This window comes from Bacidia gigantensis (genome assembly GCF_019456465.1).
Source record: "Bacidia gigantensis strain McMullin 20006 chromosome Unknown contig_295, whole genome shotgun sequence".
Classification (NCBI taxonomy): Eukaryota; Fungi; Ascomycota; class Lecanoromycetes; order Lecanorales; family Ramalinaceae; genus Bacidia; species Bacidia gigantensis.
This window is the reverse complement of record NW_025408608.1, coordinates 832693-850602: the sequence shown is the minus strand read 5'-3', so window position 1 is coordinate 850602 and position 17910 is coordinate 832693. Positions and strand designations below refer to the sequence as shown.

Below are 17910 nucleotides of genomic sequence, written 5' to 3'. Positions count from 1 at the left end.
ATAAAATATTAAAAGTTTTAAATTAATATAAATAATATTAAAATTATTATAAAATTATTAAAATTAAATAATTAAATATTATTAAAAATTTAAATTAAAAACTAATTAATTTTATATAAATCTTTTTTAACTAATTAAGGCTATTTATATTAATTAATTAAAAGTATTAAAAAAAGTAATAATAATATATATTAAATAAATATAATATTATATTAATAATAAGAATATTATTTTTAATTATTTTTAATAATATATTATTATAAATTAAAATATAAATAAGATAATATATTTTAATTAAATTTAATTTAACTTTACTTAGTTTAGTATAAAGTCTTATTTTTATTATAGTTTTTAAATAACTTTTTATTAACTTATTATTAATTAATTATATAGTTTATATTATTTATTAAGATTTATATATACTATATTTCCTTATATAAGTCTTAGCTAAGCCTTAGTATATTATATTACTTTAAATTATTTTCTTTTAATTTATTATAAATTCTTATAAAACTATTATATATAAAAATTATTATTTTATAAATATATTTTTAAATTTAAAATCTTAATTTATATTTCTAGTAAAGTAGTATATTACTTAAACAATTAATAAAATAGTTTTTTTAAAGGATAATAATAATATATTAGCTAGCGACCTCTTATTTCATTTATATATAGCTTATGTAGACTCTAAGGTGCTAGCCATGATATCCTAAGCCTTGTTACGCTTTCGCGAGAATAGATTAGTATTGCTGGAGCTGCCGAAAAAGCGCTTGGCTAGACTGGTGCGTCTCAAAGCGCTCCCTTGGAAGCTAGAATGTACATGCTCCTGTACACTGCTTGAAATGGGTGGATGCGGAAAGCTTATCCTTTTCTTCTCCATGCCCTCCGTGGCACTTTGCGCAAGTATCACGTCATACGTGGACTGGTCTTTCAAGTGAGTGGGAAGGAGATTACCATACCGAGAGGCGTTGCTGCTGATTACCTCAGACACATCGAACACAGTATTTGCGTCAACATCTTGCTTTCTCTTATGTGGTGTGACATCTCGATGTTGGAAAGGGTCTGAAATTGCTGGCGCAGGCTCCATATCGAATGCTTGCGTAGGAAATTGGCATGTCCTTGTGAGATTCTCGGAGATAATTGAGCTTGCACTACTCCTGCTGAATTCCGAACTTTGTCTCTCCCATCGTATTAGGTCCGGAACATCAAGATCGTCGATATTCATTCCTTCGGTGACCCGAACAAACAACCCGTTCTCTTCGCAAAGACAATTTTGCGTTGGGTCACTAGCGCACAAAGGGGCGCAGATGCATTCTGGGTCGCAGATGCAAGGCATCTCCGCACCTCCAGGTACAAAGAGCTTCTTGGCTCGCTCTTCCAGGTTGTACGGACTCACATACAATTCAGCCTCTCGCTGTGCATGGTTTTCCTTGAGGACGAGATCGCTGATGGGTACCTTTTCGGTTTCTGGGACGTGGGACCTGTACTTCTCTGCGAGTTGCGCGAAAATCATCCCGCTACTCATGTTGCAAATATTGGACAATTGCCGACTCTGATCCCTGTTGATGTCTTTTATCGGCTCGATCGGTTGGGCTTCTAGTACACCGATTGCTTGTCCAGTCGCGCGCGAGGGGCTACGGGTCTCTCTTGCTCCTTGTTCAAGCGAACATCCAAAAGTATCCGGTGACTCAAATGTGATTTTGGCTTTGGAGTCATTCCTCGCGGTTCGAATACTGTTCTCCAGAAGTTCCACCAAAGCGTAGCCAGAAAGGATGGCTTGATAAGCAAGTAGAGAAGACTTGAATGAACCTAGAGTGACGGGCCTAAGGCTGCTGAATGGTGGATCATCAAAATGGAATAAGTCGTCATCTGGTAATTTGAAATTGTTGTCCATCAAAACATTAGCTTGATGCAGGAAGTCTTTGAGTTTAGCACACGTCGCGTAGTAGAGATCCTCTAGCTTGCGGAGATCATGCGAAGTGAAAGTCGAGGGATGGCGATGGAAGAGGTGGTCAGAGCGAACGACATGATATTGGATATCATTAGGCTCCGTAGATACTCTCTGTTTTCCCGTCAGCAACGGCACATTCTTCACATATTCATGCATGAGTTTGAGCTGTACCTCTGCACCAAAGACTTGGCTCAGTCGACAGAATACGACGGCTATGACACGAATCATGTAGGCTGCTTTGCTTTGCTCTGTAGCTAGGCTTGCAAGGGTCTCATGGAAACCTGAGGAGCGAGTCGGGCCATGAGTGAGGAAGAACCAGACGGGGAAGTCGCTTACCTTCAAATGACAAGATACGACGCATGAAAGTTGGAGTCTGCTGCATCATGTCCTCGATAAGAGAATCCATGGTAAATTCAAATCTCGGCAGCAGCGTCACAGTGAATAGCAGAGAGATGCAGCATAAGCACATCGTGAGACCATGAGATTAGTCTGAAAGGAAAAGTAGGGGAGGCTGGGGTTTCCAAGTGTTAATGACATTCGGGCTGGAAACTTACAACACTTTGGAACAATAGAGAAGAAGACGGGAAAAGGCATCAGCGGAGTCATATGAAGTGTTGACGTGTAATATTAAGTCAACTCTCTGGATCGAAGGGCCTATACAGGGTAGCAATGCGGCATCGCCGACTTCTCGACACCTGAGCATGATGTCCCTAATCCCCGATAATCTCGATAGCCAAAATGCTGATTCTCACCTATAGTCAGCATCCACCTCAAGCTCTTGATCCGACATTTTGGGTGTACTTGGCAGTGAGAGATGGGCGAGCTTCAATCGCTTATTCATTTTCTTCACCGCCTCGCAGTCGATGTTGTGGCAGCCGCGCAAAGAAAGTGACTATTGGAATAGATGTTAGTACGACGCACAAGAGTCGCAATAGTAAATGTTGGCTAGAGAGAGCTTACTTTCAAATCTTTCATCTTGCCAATGTATTCTAGTATGCGCTCATCAATACGCTCATTACTGACCATCGTGAAATGCAGCTTTACGAGTTTCAAGCCGGGTTTATTAACGGCGAGGAACTTGAACGTCTCTTTTGTCAAATTAAAGCATTTGTGGAGGCGCAATTCGACGATCTTGGGATTACATTCCAGTAGCTTTCGCAACTGCCAGTCTGTGATACCGGATCGTTCAAGGTTTAAGCTCTGAAGCCGCCCCAAAGCGTTTCTACCGGCTTTGCAAGCTAGAAAGTTCCAAGCGGTTGACCCTTGAGCCGCCTGCCAATACCCTTGTTTCACGGCTGGGTGCCTCGTGTGTGGATGGTCCAGCCGGATGGAAAGGTGCCTCAGATTGTGAAGCTGACCAAGCAAAGACGCCGTTTCCTCATGCACGTCCCAAACTGCAATTTCCAGATTCTTAAGAGAATGCCGGTATTCCCTCAGTACCTGTTGTACCTTTGTGTTTTGCATGAAGATGACACAATCTTTGTTTTTCGAGCCTTGCCAGGGTAGGACCAATTGCACGCTGTGGAGAACGTCATTGTGCGCGCTTGCCTCCATGAGATTGATCACGCCGCTCAGCTTGGAATGGAAAACACCGAGTCGTAGAGTCGCCAGAGAGCTTCGTTGCATGTCGTAATGATGCTTTGATGTTAGGCCAAAGTCCAGAAGGGTCTTGATGGGAAGGTATTGCAGCATTTCAACGACCAGCTCGGGCGGAAGAGAAGCGAATTGAAGCATAGTCTTGAGTAGTAAAACGATATCTTAATGTCTCGGTAGTTAGGATAGTGGCCGCCGCTGCTGACGCTGGAAGGAAAGATGGAGTATGTGAATGGAGCAGACAGACTATGAATATGTAGGAGTGCTTAGATAGCAAGGGAGATGTTCTTGTGTAATTTCCCAAGCTGTGTAGAAGGGATGCATAATGAGGCCGTGTGCCACCTTTTTGACTCTGATGAAAGGCAGCCCGACGGTCTCGCCTGACGCCTTCGTTCACGAGAAGAAGCATGGGCACGCGGCAGAGAATCCAGTCCACCATCTTCCACTGGGTCTAGACTTGGAATCGAAGCGAATGTGGAGGGCGGGCGACGGAGACAGTCAAAGGCTTTCCATGGCCCTCCTTCGAATAGACACGGCATCACGCAAGTCAGGAATCAGTCTCTCAAGCGTAAGGAGGTCTAGATCAAGTCGGACGGATGCTGCGGCAAGTACCGAAGGTTAGCCAAGACATGAACACCCCGAACCATCCAGACTCACTCTCTCGAGCTTTCCGTCTACTGGTCTCTCGCCCACTCTTTACGTCCTTCAGCTTACAGGCCGACTCGAGCCTTGAGCGATGCCCTTCATGGTGTGTTACTGATGTGCAGATGTTGGGGACGTTGCGACCTCCCCTATCTGTTCGCAAAATAAAGGCGGAATTTAGAGTTTAGTCTCACTTAGCGTATCTGTGAAAGGCAAATCCACGGAACGGTCTAGACTCCTCTCCTTTTGCAAGGAACAACAACGTGAGCCGCACAAAATGCTGCCGTTTGACCCACCCGCATGTCAACTTCACATCGCTCTAGCTTTGCTTTGCAAAAGTCGCTCGGTACCAGTGGTCTCGACCCTGGCCTGATGTTCGACCTGGCACCATCATTCTGTGGTAGCCAAATATCTGACCCTTCATCCGCCGTAGAGCAAATGTTCATAGATTTGGCAACTAGCTCGGCGGCTATGTTCTTGCGTCCTGCTTCCGACGTTTCCAGCGTCCCTTGCATCACTCCCTCCGTGCAATTGCGGCCGAGCATTAGTGATGTGAGTCTTTGGAGAATGACCCGTTGCATCTTGGCCTTGCGATATGCTCGGAGTATGGTCACCGCAGCGCGACCCCTTCGCGACAGCATGAGAAGTCTGCAGCATAAAAACGCTAATGTTGCAATGACGAATTCACGATCGAAGACCCGTCCCCCGTCTTTTGGCCATCCAAAAATGCTGGCTATATACATATCAGTATTGGGGAGTCTATAGATGTACTGATCTTTAGCTTACCAAACGCTTTGCTACATCCAATGCTCAGCAACTTGCTAACTAGATCGGATGCATTGTCGGAAACGTCTATGTTCTTTACACTTGTGTGCGGTATGTAACGACGGTACTCATCCACGATCGCTCCAAACACACGACCATTGGCAAAGTCTGTGGTAAGGTTGTCAACTCTGATCCCACACTGCTGTGCAGCTATTTCCCTCGCCCATGTTTTTAGGAAGCCGAAGTAGGATTCGGGTTCTCCACCATCCCTCGAAGCGTGCAGTTGTTGATTATGGTCATCCTTTCGTTGAAGAAGACGCTTAGCTTTCTGAAATCTTACGATTTCCCTTTCGAGCTCTGTGAAGTCTATGAGTAATTCGAGACCATGCGTCGCGACTAGTCTCCAAAGTAAGCTTACGGTCATTTCACGGTGACCGTCCACTATGTCCTCTGCCTTGTATGTTTGTGCGTCACTAGAGAATCCATTGACGTGTTCCAAAGCACTGAGGGCGATCTGGACATTATACAGCTTTTGGGTTCTCCCTGCGCAAGGGATTTTGAGCTTCTCCGAAAGAGACCAGTCGCAACCCTTTTCAACCGTTAGTGCGATGGAGCCTTCAAGATGAGGGTCTAAGGATGTTTTATGTTTGACTTTTTCTGAAAAGCCTAGCAAGAGCTCTACAATTCGACAAAGCCTAATGCCATCTCTCAAGTCCACAGCTAGGTTGTCAATATTAAAGCAAAAGTCGGAGAGCTCTTCCTGTACGTGGCAGATGCCATATTGTAGATGGCCCAGGATTCGATTGATACCGACAAACGTTGGATTAAGGAGGCGAGATACACCGGCCACAGCATCGGCAGATGACTTGAATGCGGACCGCGACCGGAACAGATTGCACTTGATCACTCCTTCCCCTTTCGCCTTATCTAATAGCAAGATGAGCATCAAGCTCCTTAGTACCGTTTTTTGCCAGGACCAAGTCGTCGAAGTCGCCCGGTCAGAATCGGGGGCGTCTCCGTTGCAGAGCAGACAAGTCTCGAGGAAGGCTTCCACAATTTTTCTTTGCTTTCTAACGGCCCTCCTGTTTACATTGTCGGAACTGTCTGACAGCTTATGTTGAACGATGCCAGTATCTAGGCGCACTTCATCTAAACCTTGCATGTGGCGGCCGACGACTACCTCCACAGCGGGTGCAAGACTTGACAGATCATACGAGTTGAGCCAGAAATGAAGGAATCCTCGCCTGATCCCTAGGTCTGTTTCGTGTCTTGAAGAGTCCCTTCCTGTCATCCTTGGAATCCTTGGACAACTAAGTGCACCGTAGAGCAATGAGGCCTGTAGCCTTTTGTGGGCAAGCGTACATTCACGTCCATGATAGATTCCCAGCATCCTTTCTCTCCTGGCTTCGTAGAAGCCAGCATTATCCGGAGCCACCTTTGATGTGGACTGTAATATGCTGTTGAGAAGTTGTTGCAAAGCAATCTCATGATGGTTAAGCCACGCATCTTCGTATAGGCTAGCGTGTTCGATGTCTTCCTGGAGTAACGGATAATGTCTATTGGTCACTCTCACATACCTCGTCACCCTCGGCAACGTTGCTTCAGGCACTATCTTTGAAGGTGTCAGTTCAGCCTTCGCAGCTCTTATCTGCGAGCCTGCTCCACAGTGGTAATTAGAATTGCGCCTTTGGGCCAGTGCGTTCTTTGGCGCGTTGGAAGACACCTGCTTCAAAAATACAGATGGTCTTTGTTCATGGTACCCAACTGGACCTTTATCTAACGAGACGTCACGTTGATCTGCACAATGTTGGCTGCGGCGACTTCTAGCATTGATTGACTTTCGGCAGTCGTTGCCTGCCACATCCTGTTCCTTTGTTTGAGCGCGCATCCCATTTGGTGAATTTACAAGGGGCAAATTTCCCTTTCCTGGGCTACCTTGAAACGAGTTCTCCCTTTGTTCCGGTAACACGCGCAGAGTCGGCCGCGGGGGTGCTCTTCTTGGAGCTCCTGCTAATATCTTTCTGTACACGAGCTTTGGTTTGCGTACGCTGTCAGTGACGTGTGAGTGGAGGATGCCCTGCGCACTGGGCACTTCATCGTGCAATAGCAATCCATCAGACTTGGCATCACCTGAACATGTTCCAGGATGGATTGTGAAGATTGTCGTGTCATCTGAGGGTATATAAATTGTTCGCCTTCGCGGCTTCTTACGCATGTGGCACCGATTGAGACTTTGGTACTTGTCCTCAATCTCGTCAATTGGCTGATTGCCGCAGATTATCTTGTCTCGTGGAATGATAGACGCCCGACGCTTCGAGGATAATTTCCATTTGTCACTCACTTCAGTTTTCCAATCTACATTGCTCCCTTGCTTAGCCTCTCTGCCCTGTTGCAATGATTCTTTTACTATTGCAGATACGCTGTCAGAAGTCTCTCTAGTAACCGCGATATTGTGATAGTCAGAAGGTCTGGCCGACATGCGGCGTCGAGGGGGCGCTTCTTTTAAGGTCGACTTTGTCGTGTTTATACAGGTATATCTTCCCGCAGGATTAGCCAAGACCTTTGCAAGAGAATAATCGGCACACTCCATGACTTAGGGCGCTGTGGGTAGAGGTTAAAGGTCTTGACTGGGTGAATAGCGGGCTGACCGTCGGTGGGGCCCATCACAGGCGATGCAGAATGCCAAGCAAATAAAGCCGGAGGTTGACCAAGTAACAATTTTCAGCCAATCAGATGAGCGAAAAATTGCTCCGACGAGAATCTTCTCGTATAGTAATTACCAATTTCCTGACGCCGAGACCGTTACACCAAGTACGGACAATCTTTTCTCTGGCGCTCCTTCAACAGCCGCGGTGCGCCATAATGCCACTCTTAAATTGCAAAGAAACTGGACTCTCTTCTTGGGCAGCTCAGGACCGGGCCCTTTTGTCCCACTACCAAGGCGCATAAAGGTACATACATCAGCAACCCAATGTTGAGCTTGAGCAATTCAGACTTTTACTATCATCAAAGCCGAGCTATTATTATGTTGGGACAAGGGCTAATGTGCAGTCGGATGACGACTGAAATTTTCATTTTGCATTGTATGTGGGATTGATCTTCTCAAATGCAGATCCAGCTATGCAGACTCATATTCCCTCGGAACAAGAGTACACGAAAAGCAAATGTCGCGGTCATATGACGAGCGTGTTGCTGGGCGCAGCAAGAACATCGGTCAGCTTTAGAGCGTACGATCTAAAGTTTACCTTCGGCTTTTGCCTCCTTGACTTGCTCAAATACCTGTACACAAGTCAGTGGCTACAAGTGAAGTACATGTTGGGTGTCCAACCTTAAGCATCTTTCTTCTTGCACCTAGAGCATTCACGCCCTTGTCCTCCAACCCTTTGTCATCCAGCTCGATGAGATCTGTCCAATTGAGGGTCTTGAGATTGTCAGTGTATTTATGAAGTCTCAGGCTTCTCAACCAGCTCGGAATATCTTGTAGCAGTGTTGGATCGGTTGGATCCTCAGGCGGCTTTGAAGTTCCTCTCCTTCCCCTTGGTGACCTGCCACGCATCTCCGAATGATCCGATAGGTAACCTTCGTGCGCAGCTCCCGAGCTAATCCCATACTGGCCGAGATTCAGTGCCCCTATTCCACCACCCAAGCCAACAGAAGGATCATATGCAGCAAGATAACCGTTGTTCTGAGGGGAGGCAAATGCCAAATTGTTCACGTTGCTTGTCTGCATCTGCACACCTGGTGACTCTGGTCTCCCGCGATTTGCGATCATTTGAGCCTGCTGCTGCGCCTGAATAGCTGCTAGTTGTTGTGGATTTAGGGCATGCGAATTCAACAGCTGCCCACTCTCGTTGACAACCACGACGTTTTGTGGAAAGCCCGGAGACATTGGAATTTGCGTAGAAGTATCATCACCTTCATTAGATTTAGTGCGACGATACTTTCGTACATCATCAAGGGCAATGCGGTTATTGACGGTGGAGAGGGCGGCAAGTTTCATTGCTGTTGCGTTTGCTACCATATCTGCCTGAGTTGCTGCATGATTACTGTTGAAAGATGGTTGCATGGGAGTGTTCGTCATTGAGGCCCAGCTAGCATTGCCCACGTTATATGGGGAGAGCATGGGTAGACTACTTGAGCTGTCTGAGACACTAATGCTCTGACTCTGAACATTGCCGTCACCTGACAGCTGTAGAGGGCGTGGGGAACGAAGCCCAGCCGATGGCGGTGGTTGGCTGAAATGACCCATAGCTTGGGTACCTGACGATGATTTTGGACGGACTTCGTTACCTCTTTGACCCCAAGGAATTGAGGTATGTTGCGAAGTGGCGTCCTTGTGTTCTTTTGGTTCCGTAATGGATGGCGCAATTAAAGACGACCTATCCCCAATAGCGACACTGTTCCGATTTGAAGCTGGTGCGTTGCCAGTGTGTTGCGTGTATTCTGCTTTCTTTTTCGCGATCGCCGCTGCTGCATCGGGAAACATAGCGACAATGGTGGAAGGATCGAGACCAGAGTTTCGCTTGTTGCTGGGTGACGGTAAAGGTCTTCCAAGCGAATGACGGGTTGCGTCGAGCTTGCCTGACATATCTCCTGTACGATCTGATCTGAAGGTCAGTAAAGAGGGCGTTGTGACGTAAGATCATTTAGGAAGAGCAGGGAGACCACAGGGAGGCAAAGAGGGGAATCAATGGGACATGGACTGACCTTGATCACCAACTTTTGAAGAAGAGAGTATGCCTGGCATTGGATGCTTTCGTAGCATTTCTTCTAAAGTCTGGATGAAGAAGAGAATCTGTACTTTAGTTGCCTGCTGAAGTAAGGCATACAAGGATGCCGTTCGCTCAGCTTCGCTCAAAACTCTGAACCATTCCTCAATAGCAGTCAGCTCGGCTTTGAAATCTTGATCAGTCGTTGCGCCTGCCATCTCCTCTAAAGTATTTTCGCATTGATCTATTTCTGCAATCCATTGCTCAGCTGCCTTGTCCGCTGCATCAAGCTGTTGGGATTGCGCCTGTTGATGCAGCATTTCCGAGGCCGGTCTTATATTGCGGCCTGAGAGGGGAGCAGAGCTGTACGTCGACATATCAGCAGATGCTCGAAGGTGATGTCCTGGTACATTAGACCGCGAAGGCGGTGGCCGCAAGGATGAGCTCGAAGCCTCGGGCGTGCTGTTTCGATTGCCGATAAAATTGTTGCTTGACATGGTTGGCAAATCCTTAGGTATAATATGAAAGCTCTTGATTCTATCTTGAAAGGCCTGTCATGCGCTCCTGCAGTTCCTGCTGTCTTCAAAGGAGCGGTCGATGGTGTTGCAGAGGATTTTGTGTCGACAAGGCACCCAAAGCGGAGAGTGAAACTGCTATTCTGATAGCATAGAAGTGGGCTGCGGCGAGCAGGAATTCGGGATTCAAGCTCTTAGATGTATCAAGTATGGTAGATCAGATAGAAGTTGAGTCCTAGTAGGAGCGTGGCTACTACTGCCACTACACTTCTAGGGCGGAAACAAATTGGACGGTCAACGGTCAACGCTTACGGCCAATGGTGGATCACTCTCGGCCCTAGACGCTCTATTTGATGGCTCGACCGTCAGATTAAGAGGTCATGGATCGAAGTGGACGACCATAGAAGTGAAAAGGTTCGGGATAGAGGAGCCACCCATGAGACAGCGAAAGCGAAGTCGAAAGGAAGAAGAAGGCATGGCGCAGGCTGTGTTCGGGCAAATGTTAGGGCTAACACCTGCAGAAACTAGGGTAGTCTTGCTAAAATTAGGTGGCCAATGAGGGTGCCGAGGCCGTATGGTGGCATCTTATCATGTCACATATCGCCTTATGCATTCTGTGACTGACCAAATTGATGAGCCAAACAAATTTGCATCGACGTAATACACACGTATTCACCTGATGGCTGTAGCACATTATCATCTGGTGAATAGGGTTTTGTTCAAGCCACTGAGAGACATGGCTTCTGGTTTGCTATTTTTCGGGACTCTTGATCACAGCTGAGTCTTGAATAACTTGATTTCACGAGCAATCGCATTGTAGATCTGTTCGATCAAGTTACCCCACTGCTACGCGTCCTCTTCTTAGACTTGACACTCCTTTCCGGTCTCCCGGGCAGCGTTCCATGTCTGTTGCTATCTAAACTCTTTTTTCGCCTTGAAAATGAGCTTGTCATCATCGATATGCAATGATAGCCAGCAGAATGAAGATGGCTCATCATCTCCGTCAGATCATGAGTACCCCGATCCGGATACTGCCGCCTACGTAACGAGTTATCCATGGCTCACGAGAAATGAAGCGAGTCCAATTAACTTACAGCACGACTCCTCAGATGCTGCTAGCAGTAGTGGATCATCGGGAGCACTCCTAGAAGAGAATGGTGTTCACGCTAGGAAAGGCCTCCAGGACGATGGCGATATGGACTCGGATTACCTGAATTCTGATATTGCGCTTAGGTCAATCATTCCGCGAAAGCAACGCGTTCTACAGTGCTGACGGTCAGTAGTCAAGATGAAAACATGTCCGATGGATCTTTTGATGGGGAAGCAGCAGATTGTGAGGACGAGACAGGAAACGCACGTTTGCCGCACAGACTACTCTCGCTTAATTTGACAAGTCATGGACGAGAGGCTGATATTGGAAGCACGGGTGAAATTTTGGGTTCAAGCAGGCGAAAACGTGCTTCTAAAGGTCGTAGAGGGGGCAAGAGGGGCTTTCGTAAACCTCTTGAACCTGGGGTGGAATTTAAAGCGCATTTCTCTAAAGCCACCATGGCTTTCACAAAGCGGAATTTCGATGAGGCCGAACTTTTTACCTTGAAAGCTCTCCAGTTCAATCCTGAGATGTTCGAGGCGCACAATTTGCTCTCCGAAATACACGCTGGCCGCGGTGACAAGGAAAAGGCACTGAGTGCCGCCTGGAATGGAGCCCATCTACGACCAAGGGACGCCCAGATGTGGATGCGAATCGCAAGCCTTATCCTCGAACGTGATAGTCAGGATAGGCAAACTGTTTTGAGAGATGCTCTATATTGCTACACTCGCGTTCTTTCTGTGGATCGGCACAATATCGAAGCTAGGTATCAAAGAGCCGCCCTCAACCGCGAATTAGGGTATGAACGAAAGGCAATTGGAGAGTATGAATATATGCTAAAGTACTTGCCGTGTGATATGACTGTCCTGCGACATTTAGCAGAAGTCTACATTGAGTTGAACGCCGCGGACAAGGCTCTGCACCATTATGAAGACACAATTGGGCGTATCGAGTCGACGCCTGGAGCTAGTATGAGTCTTTCATGGTCCGACATTAACATTGTTGCTGAGCTGTACATCACCTCGCAGCAATTTATGGAAGGTCTATCTAGGTTAAAGTACCTATCTCGCTGGATGCTTGGTCGCAAAGATGACTTGTGCTGGGAAAACTTTGCGAGCGATGACAGAGAATGGGATTATGCGAATGAGCCTCGTCGAGCGACGACTGTGGGATTTGTAGAGGGTCAATTTACAACTCGACAATATGGCGACGGGCTTCCTCTAGAGTTGCGAATCAAGTTTGGCATATGCAGGCTGTTTTCGGAAGAGCATGGTTTGACAGAAGCTATGGTAAGCAAATGCATGAGGTTATGTCATACAATCTAATGATGTTTTTCGACAGCAACACTTTGATTGGCTTGAGCCTTCTCTAGCCGGCCCTGAAGCAAAAGTCTTCAATTATCCCGACCTTTTCCGTGAGGTCGCCTATGCTCTTTCGGAACAAAACTGCTACAGGGAGGCTTTGCTGTTTTATGAACCTTTACGAAATGTCGAGGGCTATGTTGACTCCACGTACTTGATGAATACGGCTTCTTGCTACAGATCTGTCGGCGAGAGAGCAGCAGCGGAAGAGTGCTACAAAGCGATTCTTGACTTAGACATTTCGTTCACGGAAGCTCGAATCGCCTTATGGAACATGGAGAAGGAGTACAAGGAGCAAAGTAACAAAGCTAGAGGCTGTGTTATTCCAGTGCAAAAGCAGGTGCCGCGAGGTCAAAAGGCAACAATGGCAATCAAACGTAGAAACACACTCCACCCGCTAATGCCAAAATCTCTACCAGGGTCTGGAAAGGCGCTATCCACATCTTTCTCAACCTATCGTGGAACAAATCATCGGCCTTCCGAACAGAGGGCAGAGGTCCAGGCTTTGTATGCTCGCTGGAGGACCGCACATGCTGGTGACCTCGTTGTGTCAGAACGAAATTCTTGGCTTGAAGCCTCTAAGTTACTACTCCAAACTTTTCGGGACGAGAAAGTATTCTACCCTAGTGATAGGAGCACTAGATTTTATGGCTACTCAAAAGAAGCCCGAGTCATAGCTAATCTGTCGAAAAGCGACCAGAGCGCTTTGAAATCCAAATCAAGATCTAATATTGGTATGGAAGCCTTTCAGTATCTAAAAGGGCTAATTAATGGAATGTGCACAGTCACCCTAGATGGAGAAGAGATGACAATACCCGACACGTATATGGACATCTCATTCTCGGAGTGGCTAAATATTTTCCTTGAGACAAGCCTTGAACAGGCAGGCGAGGGTCATCTGAAATCTGCATATGGGAATGTCGAGAGCGCTCTTCGAGCTAACGTGTTCTATCATTCTCATGACGCTCTCTTCCTCATTCATGTTTGCTGGTTCAGTGAGTTCTGCAAAATGCCTTTCGATTCAATTCTATGGCTAAGGAAGCTTTTAGCATGTGCACTACTCAATGAGGATGACGAAACACTCTGCAACGTAGCAAGATGGTTCATGACACGCTATCATTTTGTGACTGATGGCTACCGCCTATTCGCCGCCCTCAATCGACTCTGCAACTCGAAGCATCGCTTATTCAATTCCGGCCCCCTCAAAAATATATTCTCCGGCAGATCAAGGCCATGGACTTCTCTATTGGGTTGAAAGGGCCGAGAAGAAGTCTTCATCGATTGACCACGGCCGGGGATGACAATGACATGCCCTCGCAAGCAAACGCTTTGGATGTCGCCTTGCTCATGCTTTACGGCTATATCTTGTACGCTGGGAGAAGTTATGCGTACGCAATCAGTAAGAAAACCATGTCGCATGGTGCAAAAGTAGAAGCAGAGACTGACTTGAAAATAACGCAGACTATTTTCTCCGTGCTCTAGCCATTGATTCCCAAAATGCGACGATTAAATTTTCATTGGCGATGTCTTACGTGCATTGGGCTTTCAAGCGACAGGCAGAGAATCGCCACCATATAGTGATGCAAGGCCTCGCGTTCCTCAAGGAATATTACGATAGTCGGCGGGAGACAAATGATTTCTCCCAGCAACAAGAAGCTGAATTCAATGTTGGACGTGCTTATCATCTGCTAGGAATGACACATCTAGCCATCCCGCACTATGAAAAATGCTTGCAGCTTGGCAAATTCGATAATTTGGAACAGACTGACGACGAAGGGGAAGACTTCAGCCAAGAGGCAGCGCTCGCTCTGCAAACACACTGGGCTGCTAATAGTCACTGGGCCCGGGCACATACAGTTACTCGCACATGGTTGGTAATGTGAGAACGACGAGCCGATGGACATCAAATATCTTCGTATCACTTCCACCCCCACTTCCGGAGCTCTCGTGCGCGGATTCACACCCGTCCGTCAAGTGATTTACATCTAGTTTCTAAAATCATGAATTTGCTTGAACAAAATGTGGCCGCTACTGATTCCCAAATTCTCCTTGCTAGCCATCACAGCCGCTTGAATCCGGGCGCCCAGTGTTGGGTCGATTCAGTCTACGCTCAGTGCGAAACCAGTCATGCCATTGTACGTGCGAGACTGTCAATTGTAAGTAATGTATAGGACTGGCGCTTGTGGGAAGGACATCATCGAGACCGAGGGGAAAATCTTAAAGCCTTGGGATTATGCACTACACCGTAAAGGTTTAGCGGCCGCCGCGCTCTGCCGCTAATCAAGCGGCGAAACGTATAATACGTAAATCCTCAGAGCAAACATACGTGTGGATAGAAAACCTCTCGCTTCTCTTCTTTTCGTCGGTGGCATCAGAGGGGTAAGTGTCTCCTATGCCTGAGTCACTATACTGAACGTCGAGAAATAAAGCCTTTAGCGAGGCCTAACTTACTTTCAACGCCCTTTTGCGGCCTGGAATGTGAAACCCTCGAGCAAAATGGACTACGATGCATTGAAAGACCAGTGGAGCGAGGTGGAGGATCGTGATGGCATTAGATTGAGCTGGAATACGTTTCCAAGTACAAGAATGGTGCTTTGATGAAGCGTGCGCCCAATCAAAAGCGTGCTAAATCGCCGACAGGAAGCCTCGCGCCTCGTCGTACCTATAGGAGCATTGTATACCCCATTGAAGGAAAAACCGGACACCCCTGTGCTTAGATATGAACCGGTTACTTGCAAGCAGCCATGCAGAGCCGTCTTGAATCCTTTCGCGTAAGCCCACTCGACAATGCACAACCCTGCTAACGAAGCCAGCACTGTCGATACACGGGCTCGTTTGTGGATTTGTCCGTTCTGTTTATCTCGGAACCAGCTCCCTCAACATTACAAAGACATCACGCAAGACAATATTCCTCCCGAATTGCATCCATCCAGTACAACCATAGAGTACAAGCTCTCACGCCCAGCCCCCGCGCCTCCCATTTTCGTCTATGTGGTTGATACTTGTCAAGAAGAGGATAGTCTAAAGGCTCTAAAGGACTCGCTGGTAATGAGCCTGAGTCTGCTGCCTCAGAACGCGCTTGTGGGGCTCATCACATATGGAACCATGGTGAGCATGTTCGATTTCGCGGCGACGTACCGCTCAAATTGCACAGGCACAAGTGCATGAATTAGGCTACACCGAGTGCGCAAAATCTTACGTGTTCCGGGGGAGCAAGGACTATACTGCAAAACAGGTACAGGAGATGCTCGGTCTTTCCCCTTCGGCTGGGATGCGACCAAATGTGCCTGCCCAGCCCGGACGACCAGCGGTAGTCAACCCAGCCGCGAGATTCCTCCTTCCGGTACAGCAGTGCGAGTTCCAACTTACAAACGCACTTGAACAATTACAGAAGGATCCTTGGCCTGTGGCGAACGATAGACGCTCGCTCAGATGTACGGGTATAGCTCTCAGTGTCGCCGTTGGCCTTCTTGAGTCTCTATTTCAAAATGCTGGAGGCCGTGTAATGCTCTTCGCTGGAGGCCCTGGAACCGAGGGTCCTGGTCAGGTAGTAGGCCCAGAACTTCGCGAACCAATAAGATCTCATCATGATATCGATCATGACAACATCAAGTACTACAAGAAAGCCTTAAAGGTAGTGCCCTCGGGTGATTAGACAGGATATGCTTCTAATGACTATAGTTCTATGACAACCTTGCAAAGCGAACCGCGCATAACGGACATGTTATCGATATCTTTGCTGGCTGTCTTGACCAAGTGGGATTACTTGAAATGAAAGGGCTGCCAAATTCGACGGGAGGTCATATGATACTGACAGACAGTTTTACTTCGTCGCAATTCAAGCAGTCATTCGTTCGAGTCTTTGACAAGGATGCCGAGGACAGCCTACTAATGGGCTTTAATGCATCCCTGGAAGTTCTGGCGACGAAAGAACTGAAAGTGACCGGACTAATCGGTCACGCAGTCTCACTAAACAAAAAATCTCCCATAGTCGGCGATACTGAATGTGGCATTGGCAACACTTGTTCTTGGAAGATGTGTGGTATTGATCCGACAGCGAGCTATGGTATCTACTTTGAAATAGCAAATCAAGGGGGACCTGCCCAGCATCAGCAGGGACCCCAGAAGGGAATGCTACAGTTCCTAACCTATTATCAGCATTCTTCCGGTCAATTTCACTTACGGGTGACTACTGTTGCTCGTAGTCTAAGTGGACCAGCTGGTGACCCAGCTATCGCTCAGTCATTCGACCAAGAAGCAGCAGCCGTACTCATGTCACGGATAGCAGTCTTCAAAGCTGAAGTTGACGATGGGCCAGATGTGCTTCGCTGGGTGGATCGAATGCTGATTCGGCTGTGCGCGCGATTTGCAGAGTATCGTAAAGATGACCCGTCATCTTTTAGGCTTGAAAAGAATTTCACCCTGTACCCTCAGTTCATGTTCCATTTGCGTCGAAGCCATTTCTTACAGGTCTTCAACAGCTCACCAGACGAGACTGCATTCTATAGACATGTTCTGAACCACGAATATGTTGGAGACTCTCTTGTTATGATCCAGCCTACCTTGGACTCTTATACTTTCGACCAGGAGGGTAGTGTGCCCGTTCTACTTGACTCGGCATCTATACAGCCTACGCACATTCTTTTGCTGGATACGTTCTTCCAAATCCTCATTTTCAATGGCGAGACTATTGCTCAGTGGAGGAAAGCCGGATATCAGGATCAAGATGATTATGCAAATTTCAAGACCCTGTTAGACCAGCCGAAGGAAGATGCTCGGGTAAGTTGGTCTTTGCTTGCCGTGAATCCTGAAATCTTACTGACGAATGCAGGAATTGGTGCAAGACCGTTTCCCTTTGCCAAGATTCATCATCTGTGACCAGGGGGCTCCCAAGCCCGCTTTCTTCTGTCGAAACTCAACCCATCAACAACACATATAACCAATGCCTATGGTGGTGCCCAGTCGGCTCAGACGATATTCACCGATGATGTATCCTTGCAAAGCTTTATGGACCACCTTATGAAGTAAGTAAATTGCGAATGTGGTCCTTTTCTGCTTGGCTGACTCTTTGCTAGACTCGCAGTATCTGGGAGTAGCTAAACGCGATGGATAGTCCTGCAACTCAGATCTTTGCGATGCATAACAATGCCAGACACTCTATCATTGACCGACGTTTAAGAGTGCGAATTCCCGGAGGGTTCAACGTAGAGCATGAGTCTTCTACAGTCCTCTACTATCATTCTGAACATAGAATAATCTTATGCCTTTAAATAAATTACGT

The 17910-nt window shown here is 47.0% G+C and overlaps 3 protein-coding genes across 3 annotated transcripts; 1 reads left to right on the top strand and 2 right to left on the bottom strand.

The window, feature by feature from the left end:
* Positions 1-712: 712 nt before the first annotated feature.
* KY384_008319 (uncharacterized protein) lies at positions 713-2360 on the bottom strand (the record flags this gene model as incomplete). Its single annotated transcript, XM_044816808.1, has 2 exons — positions 713-2235; positions 2291-2360. 2 exons carry the CDS (start codon positions 2358-2360, stop codon positions 713-715), a joined length of 1593 nt encoding a protein of 530 aa, XP_044666173.1.
* A 342-nt stretch (positions 2361-2702) lies between these two features.
* On the bottom strand, positions 2703-10160 carry KY384_008318 (uncharacterized protein; the record flags this gene model as incomplete). The annotated part of the gene is made up of 7 exons (XM_044816807.1): positions 2703-2807; positions 2915-3691; positions 4486-4922; positions 4976-7546; positions 8200-8233; positions 8283-9556; positions 9662-10160. The coding sequence occupies 7 exons, from the start codon at positions 10158-10160 to the stop codon at positions 2703-2705; spliced, it is 5697 nt and encodes a 1898-aa protein (XP_044666172.1).
* Positions 10161-11118: 958 nt separating this feature from the next.
* On the top strand, positions 11119-17729 carry KY384_008317 (uncharacterized protein; the record flags this gene model as incomplete). Its single annotated transcript, XM_044816806.1, has 13 exons — positions 11119-11411; positions 11462-12557; positions 12610-13624; positions 14091-14499; positions 14755-14764; positions 15066-15218; positions 15270-15400; positions 15443-15737; positions 15784-16263; positions 16311-17408; positions 17461-17476; positions 17512-17653; positions 17705-17729. 13 exons carry the CDS (start codon positions 11119-11121, stop codon positions 17727-17729), a joined length of 5163 nt encoding a protein of 1720 aa, XP_044666171.1.
* Between the last annotated feature and the right edge of the window lie 181 nt (positions 17730-17910).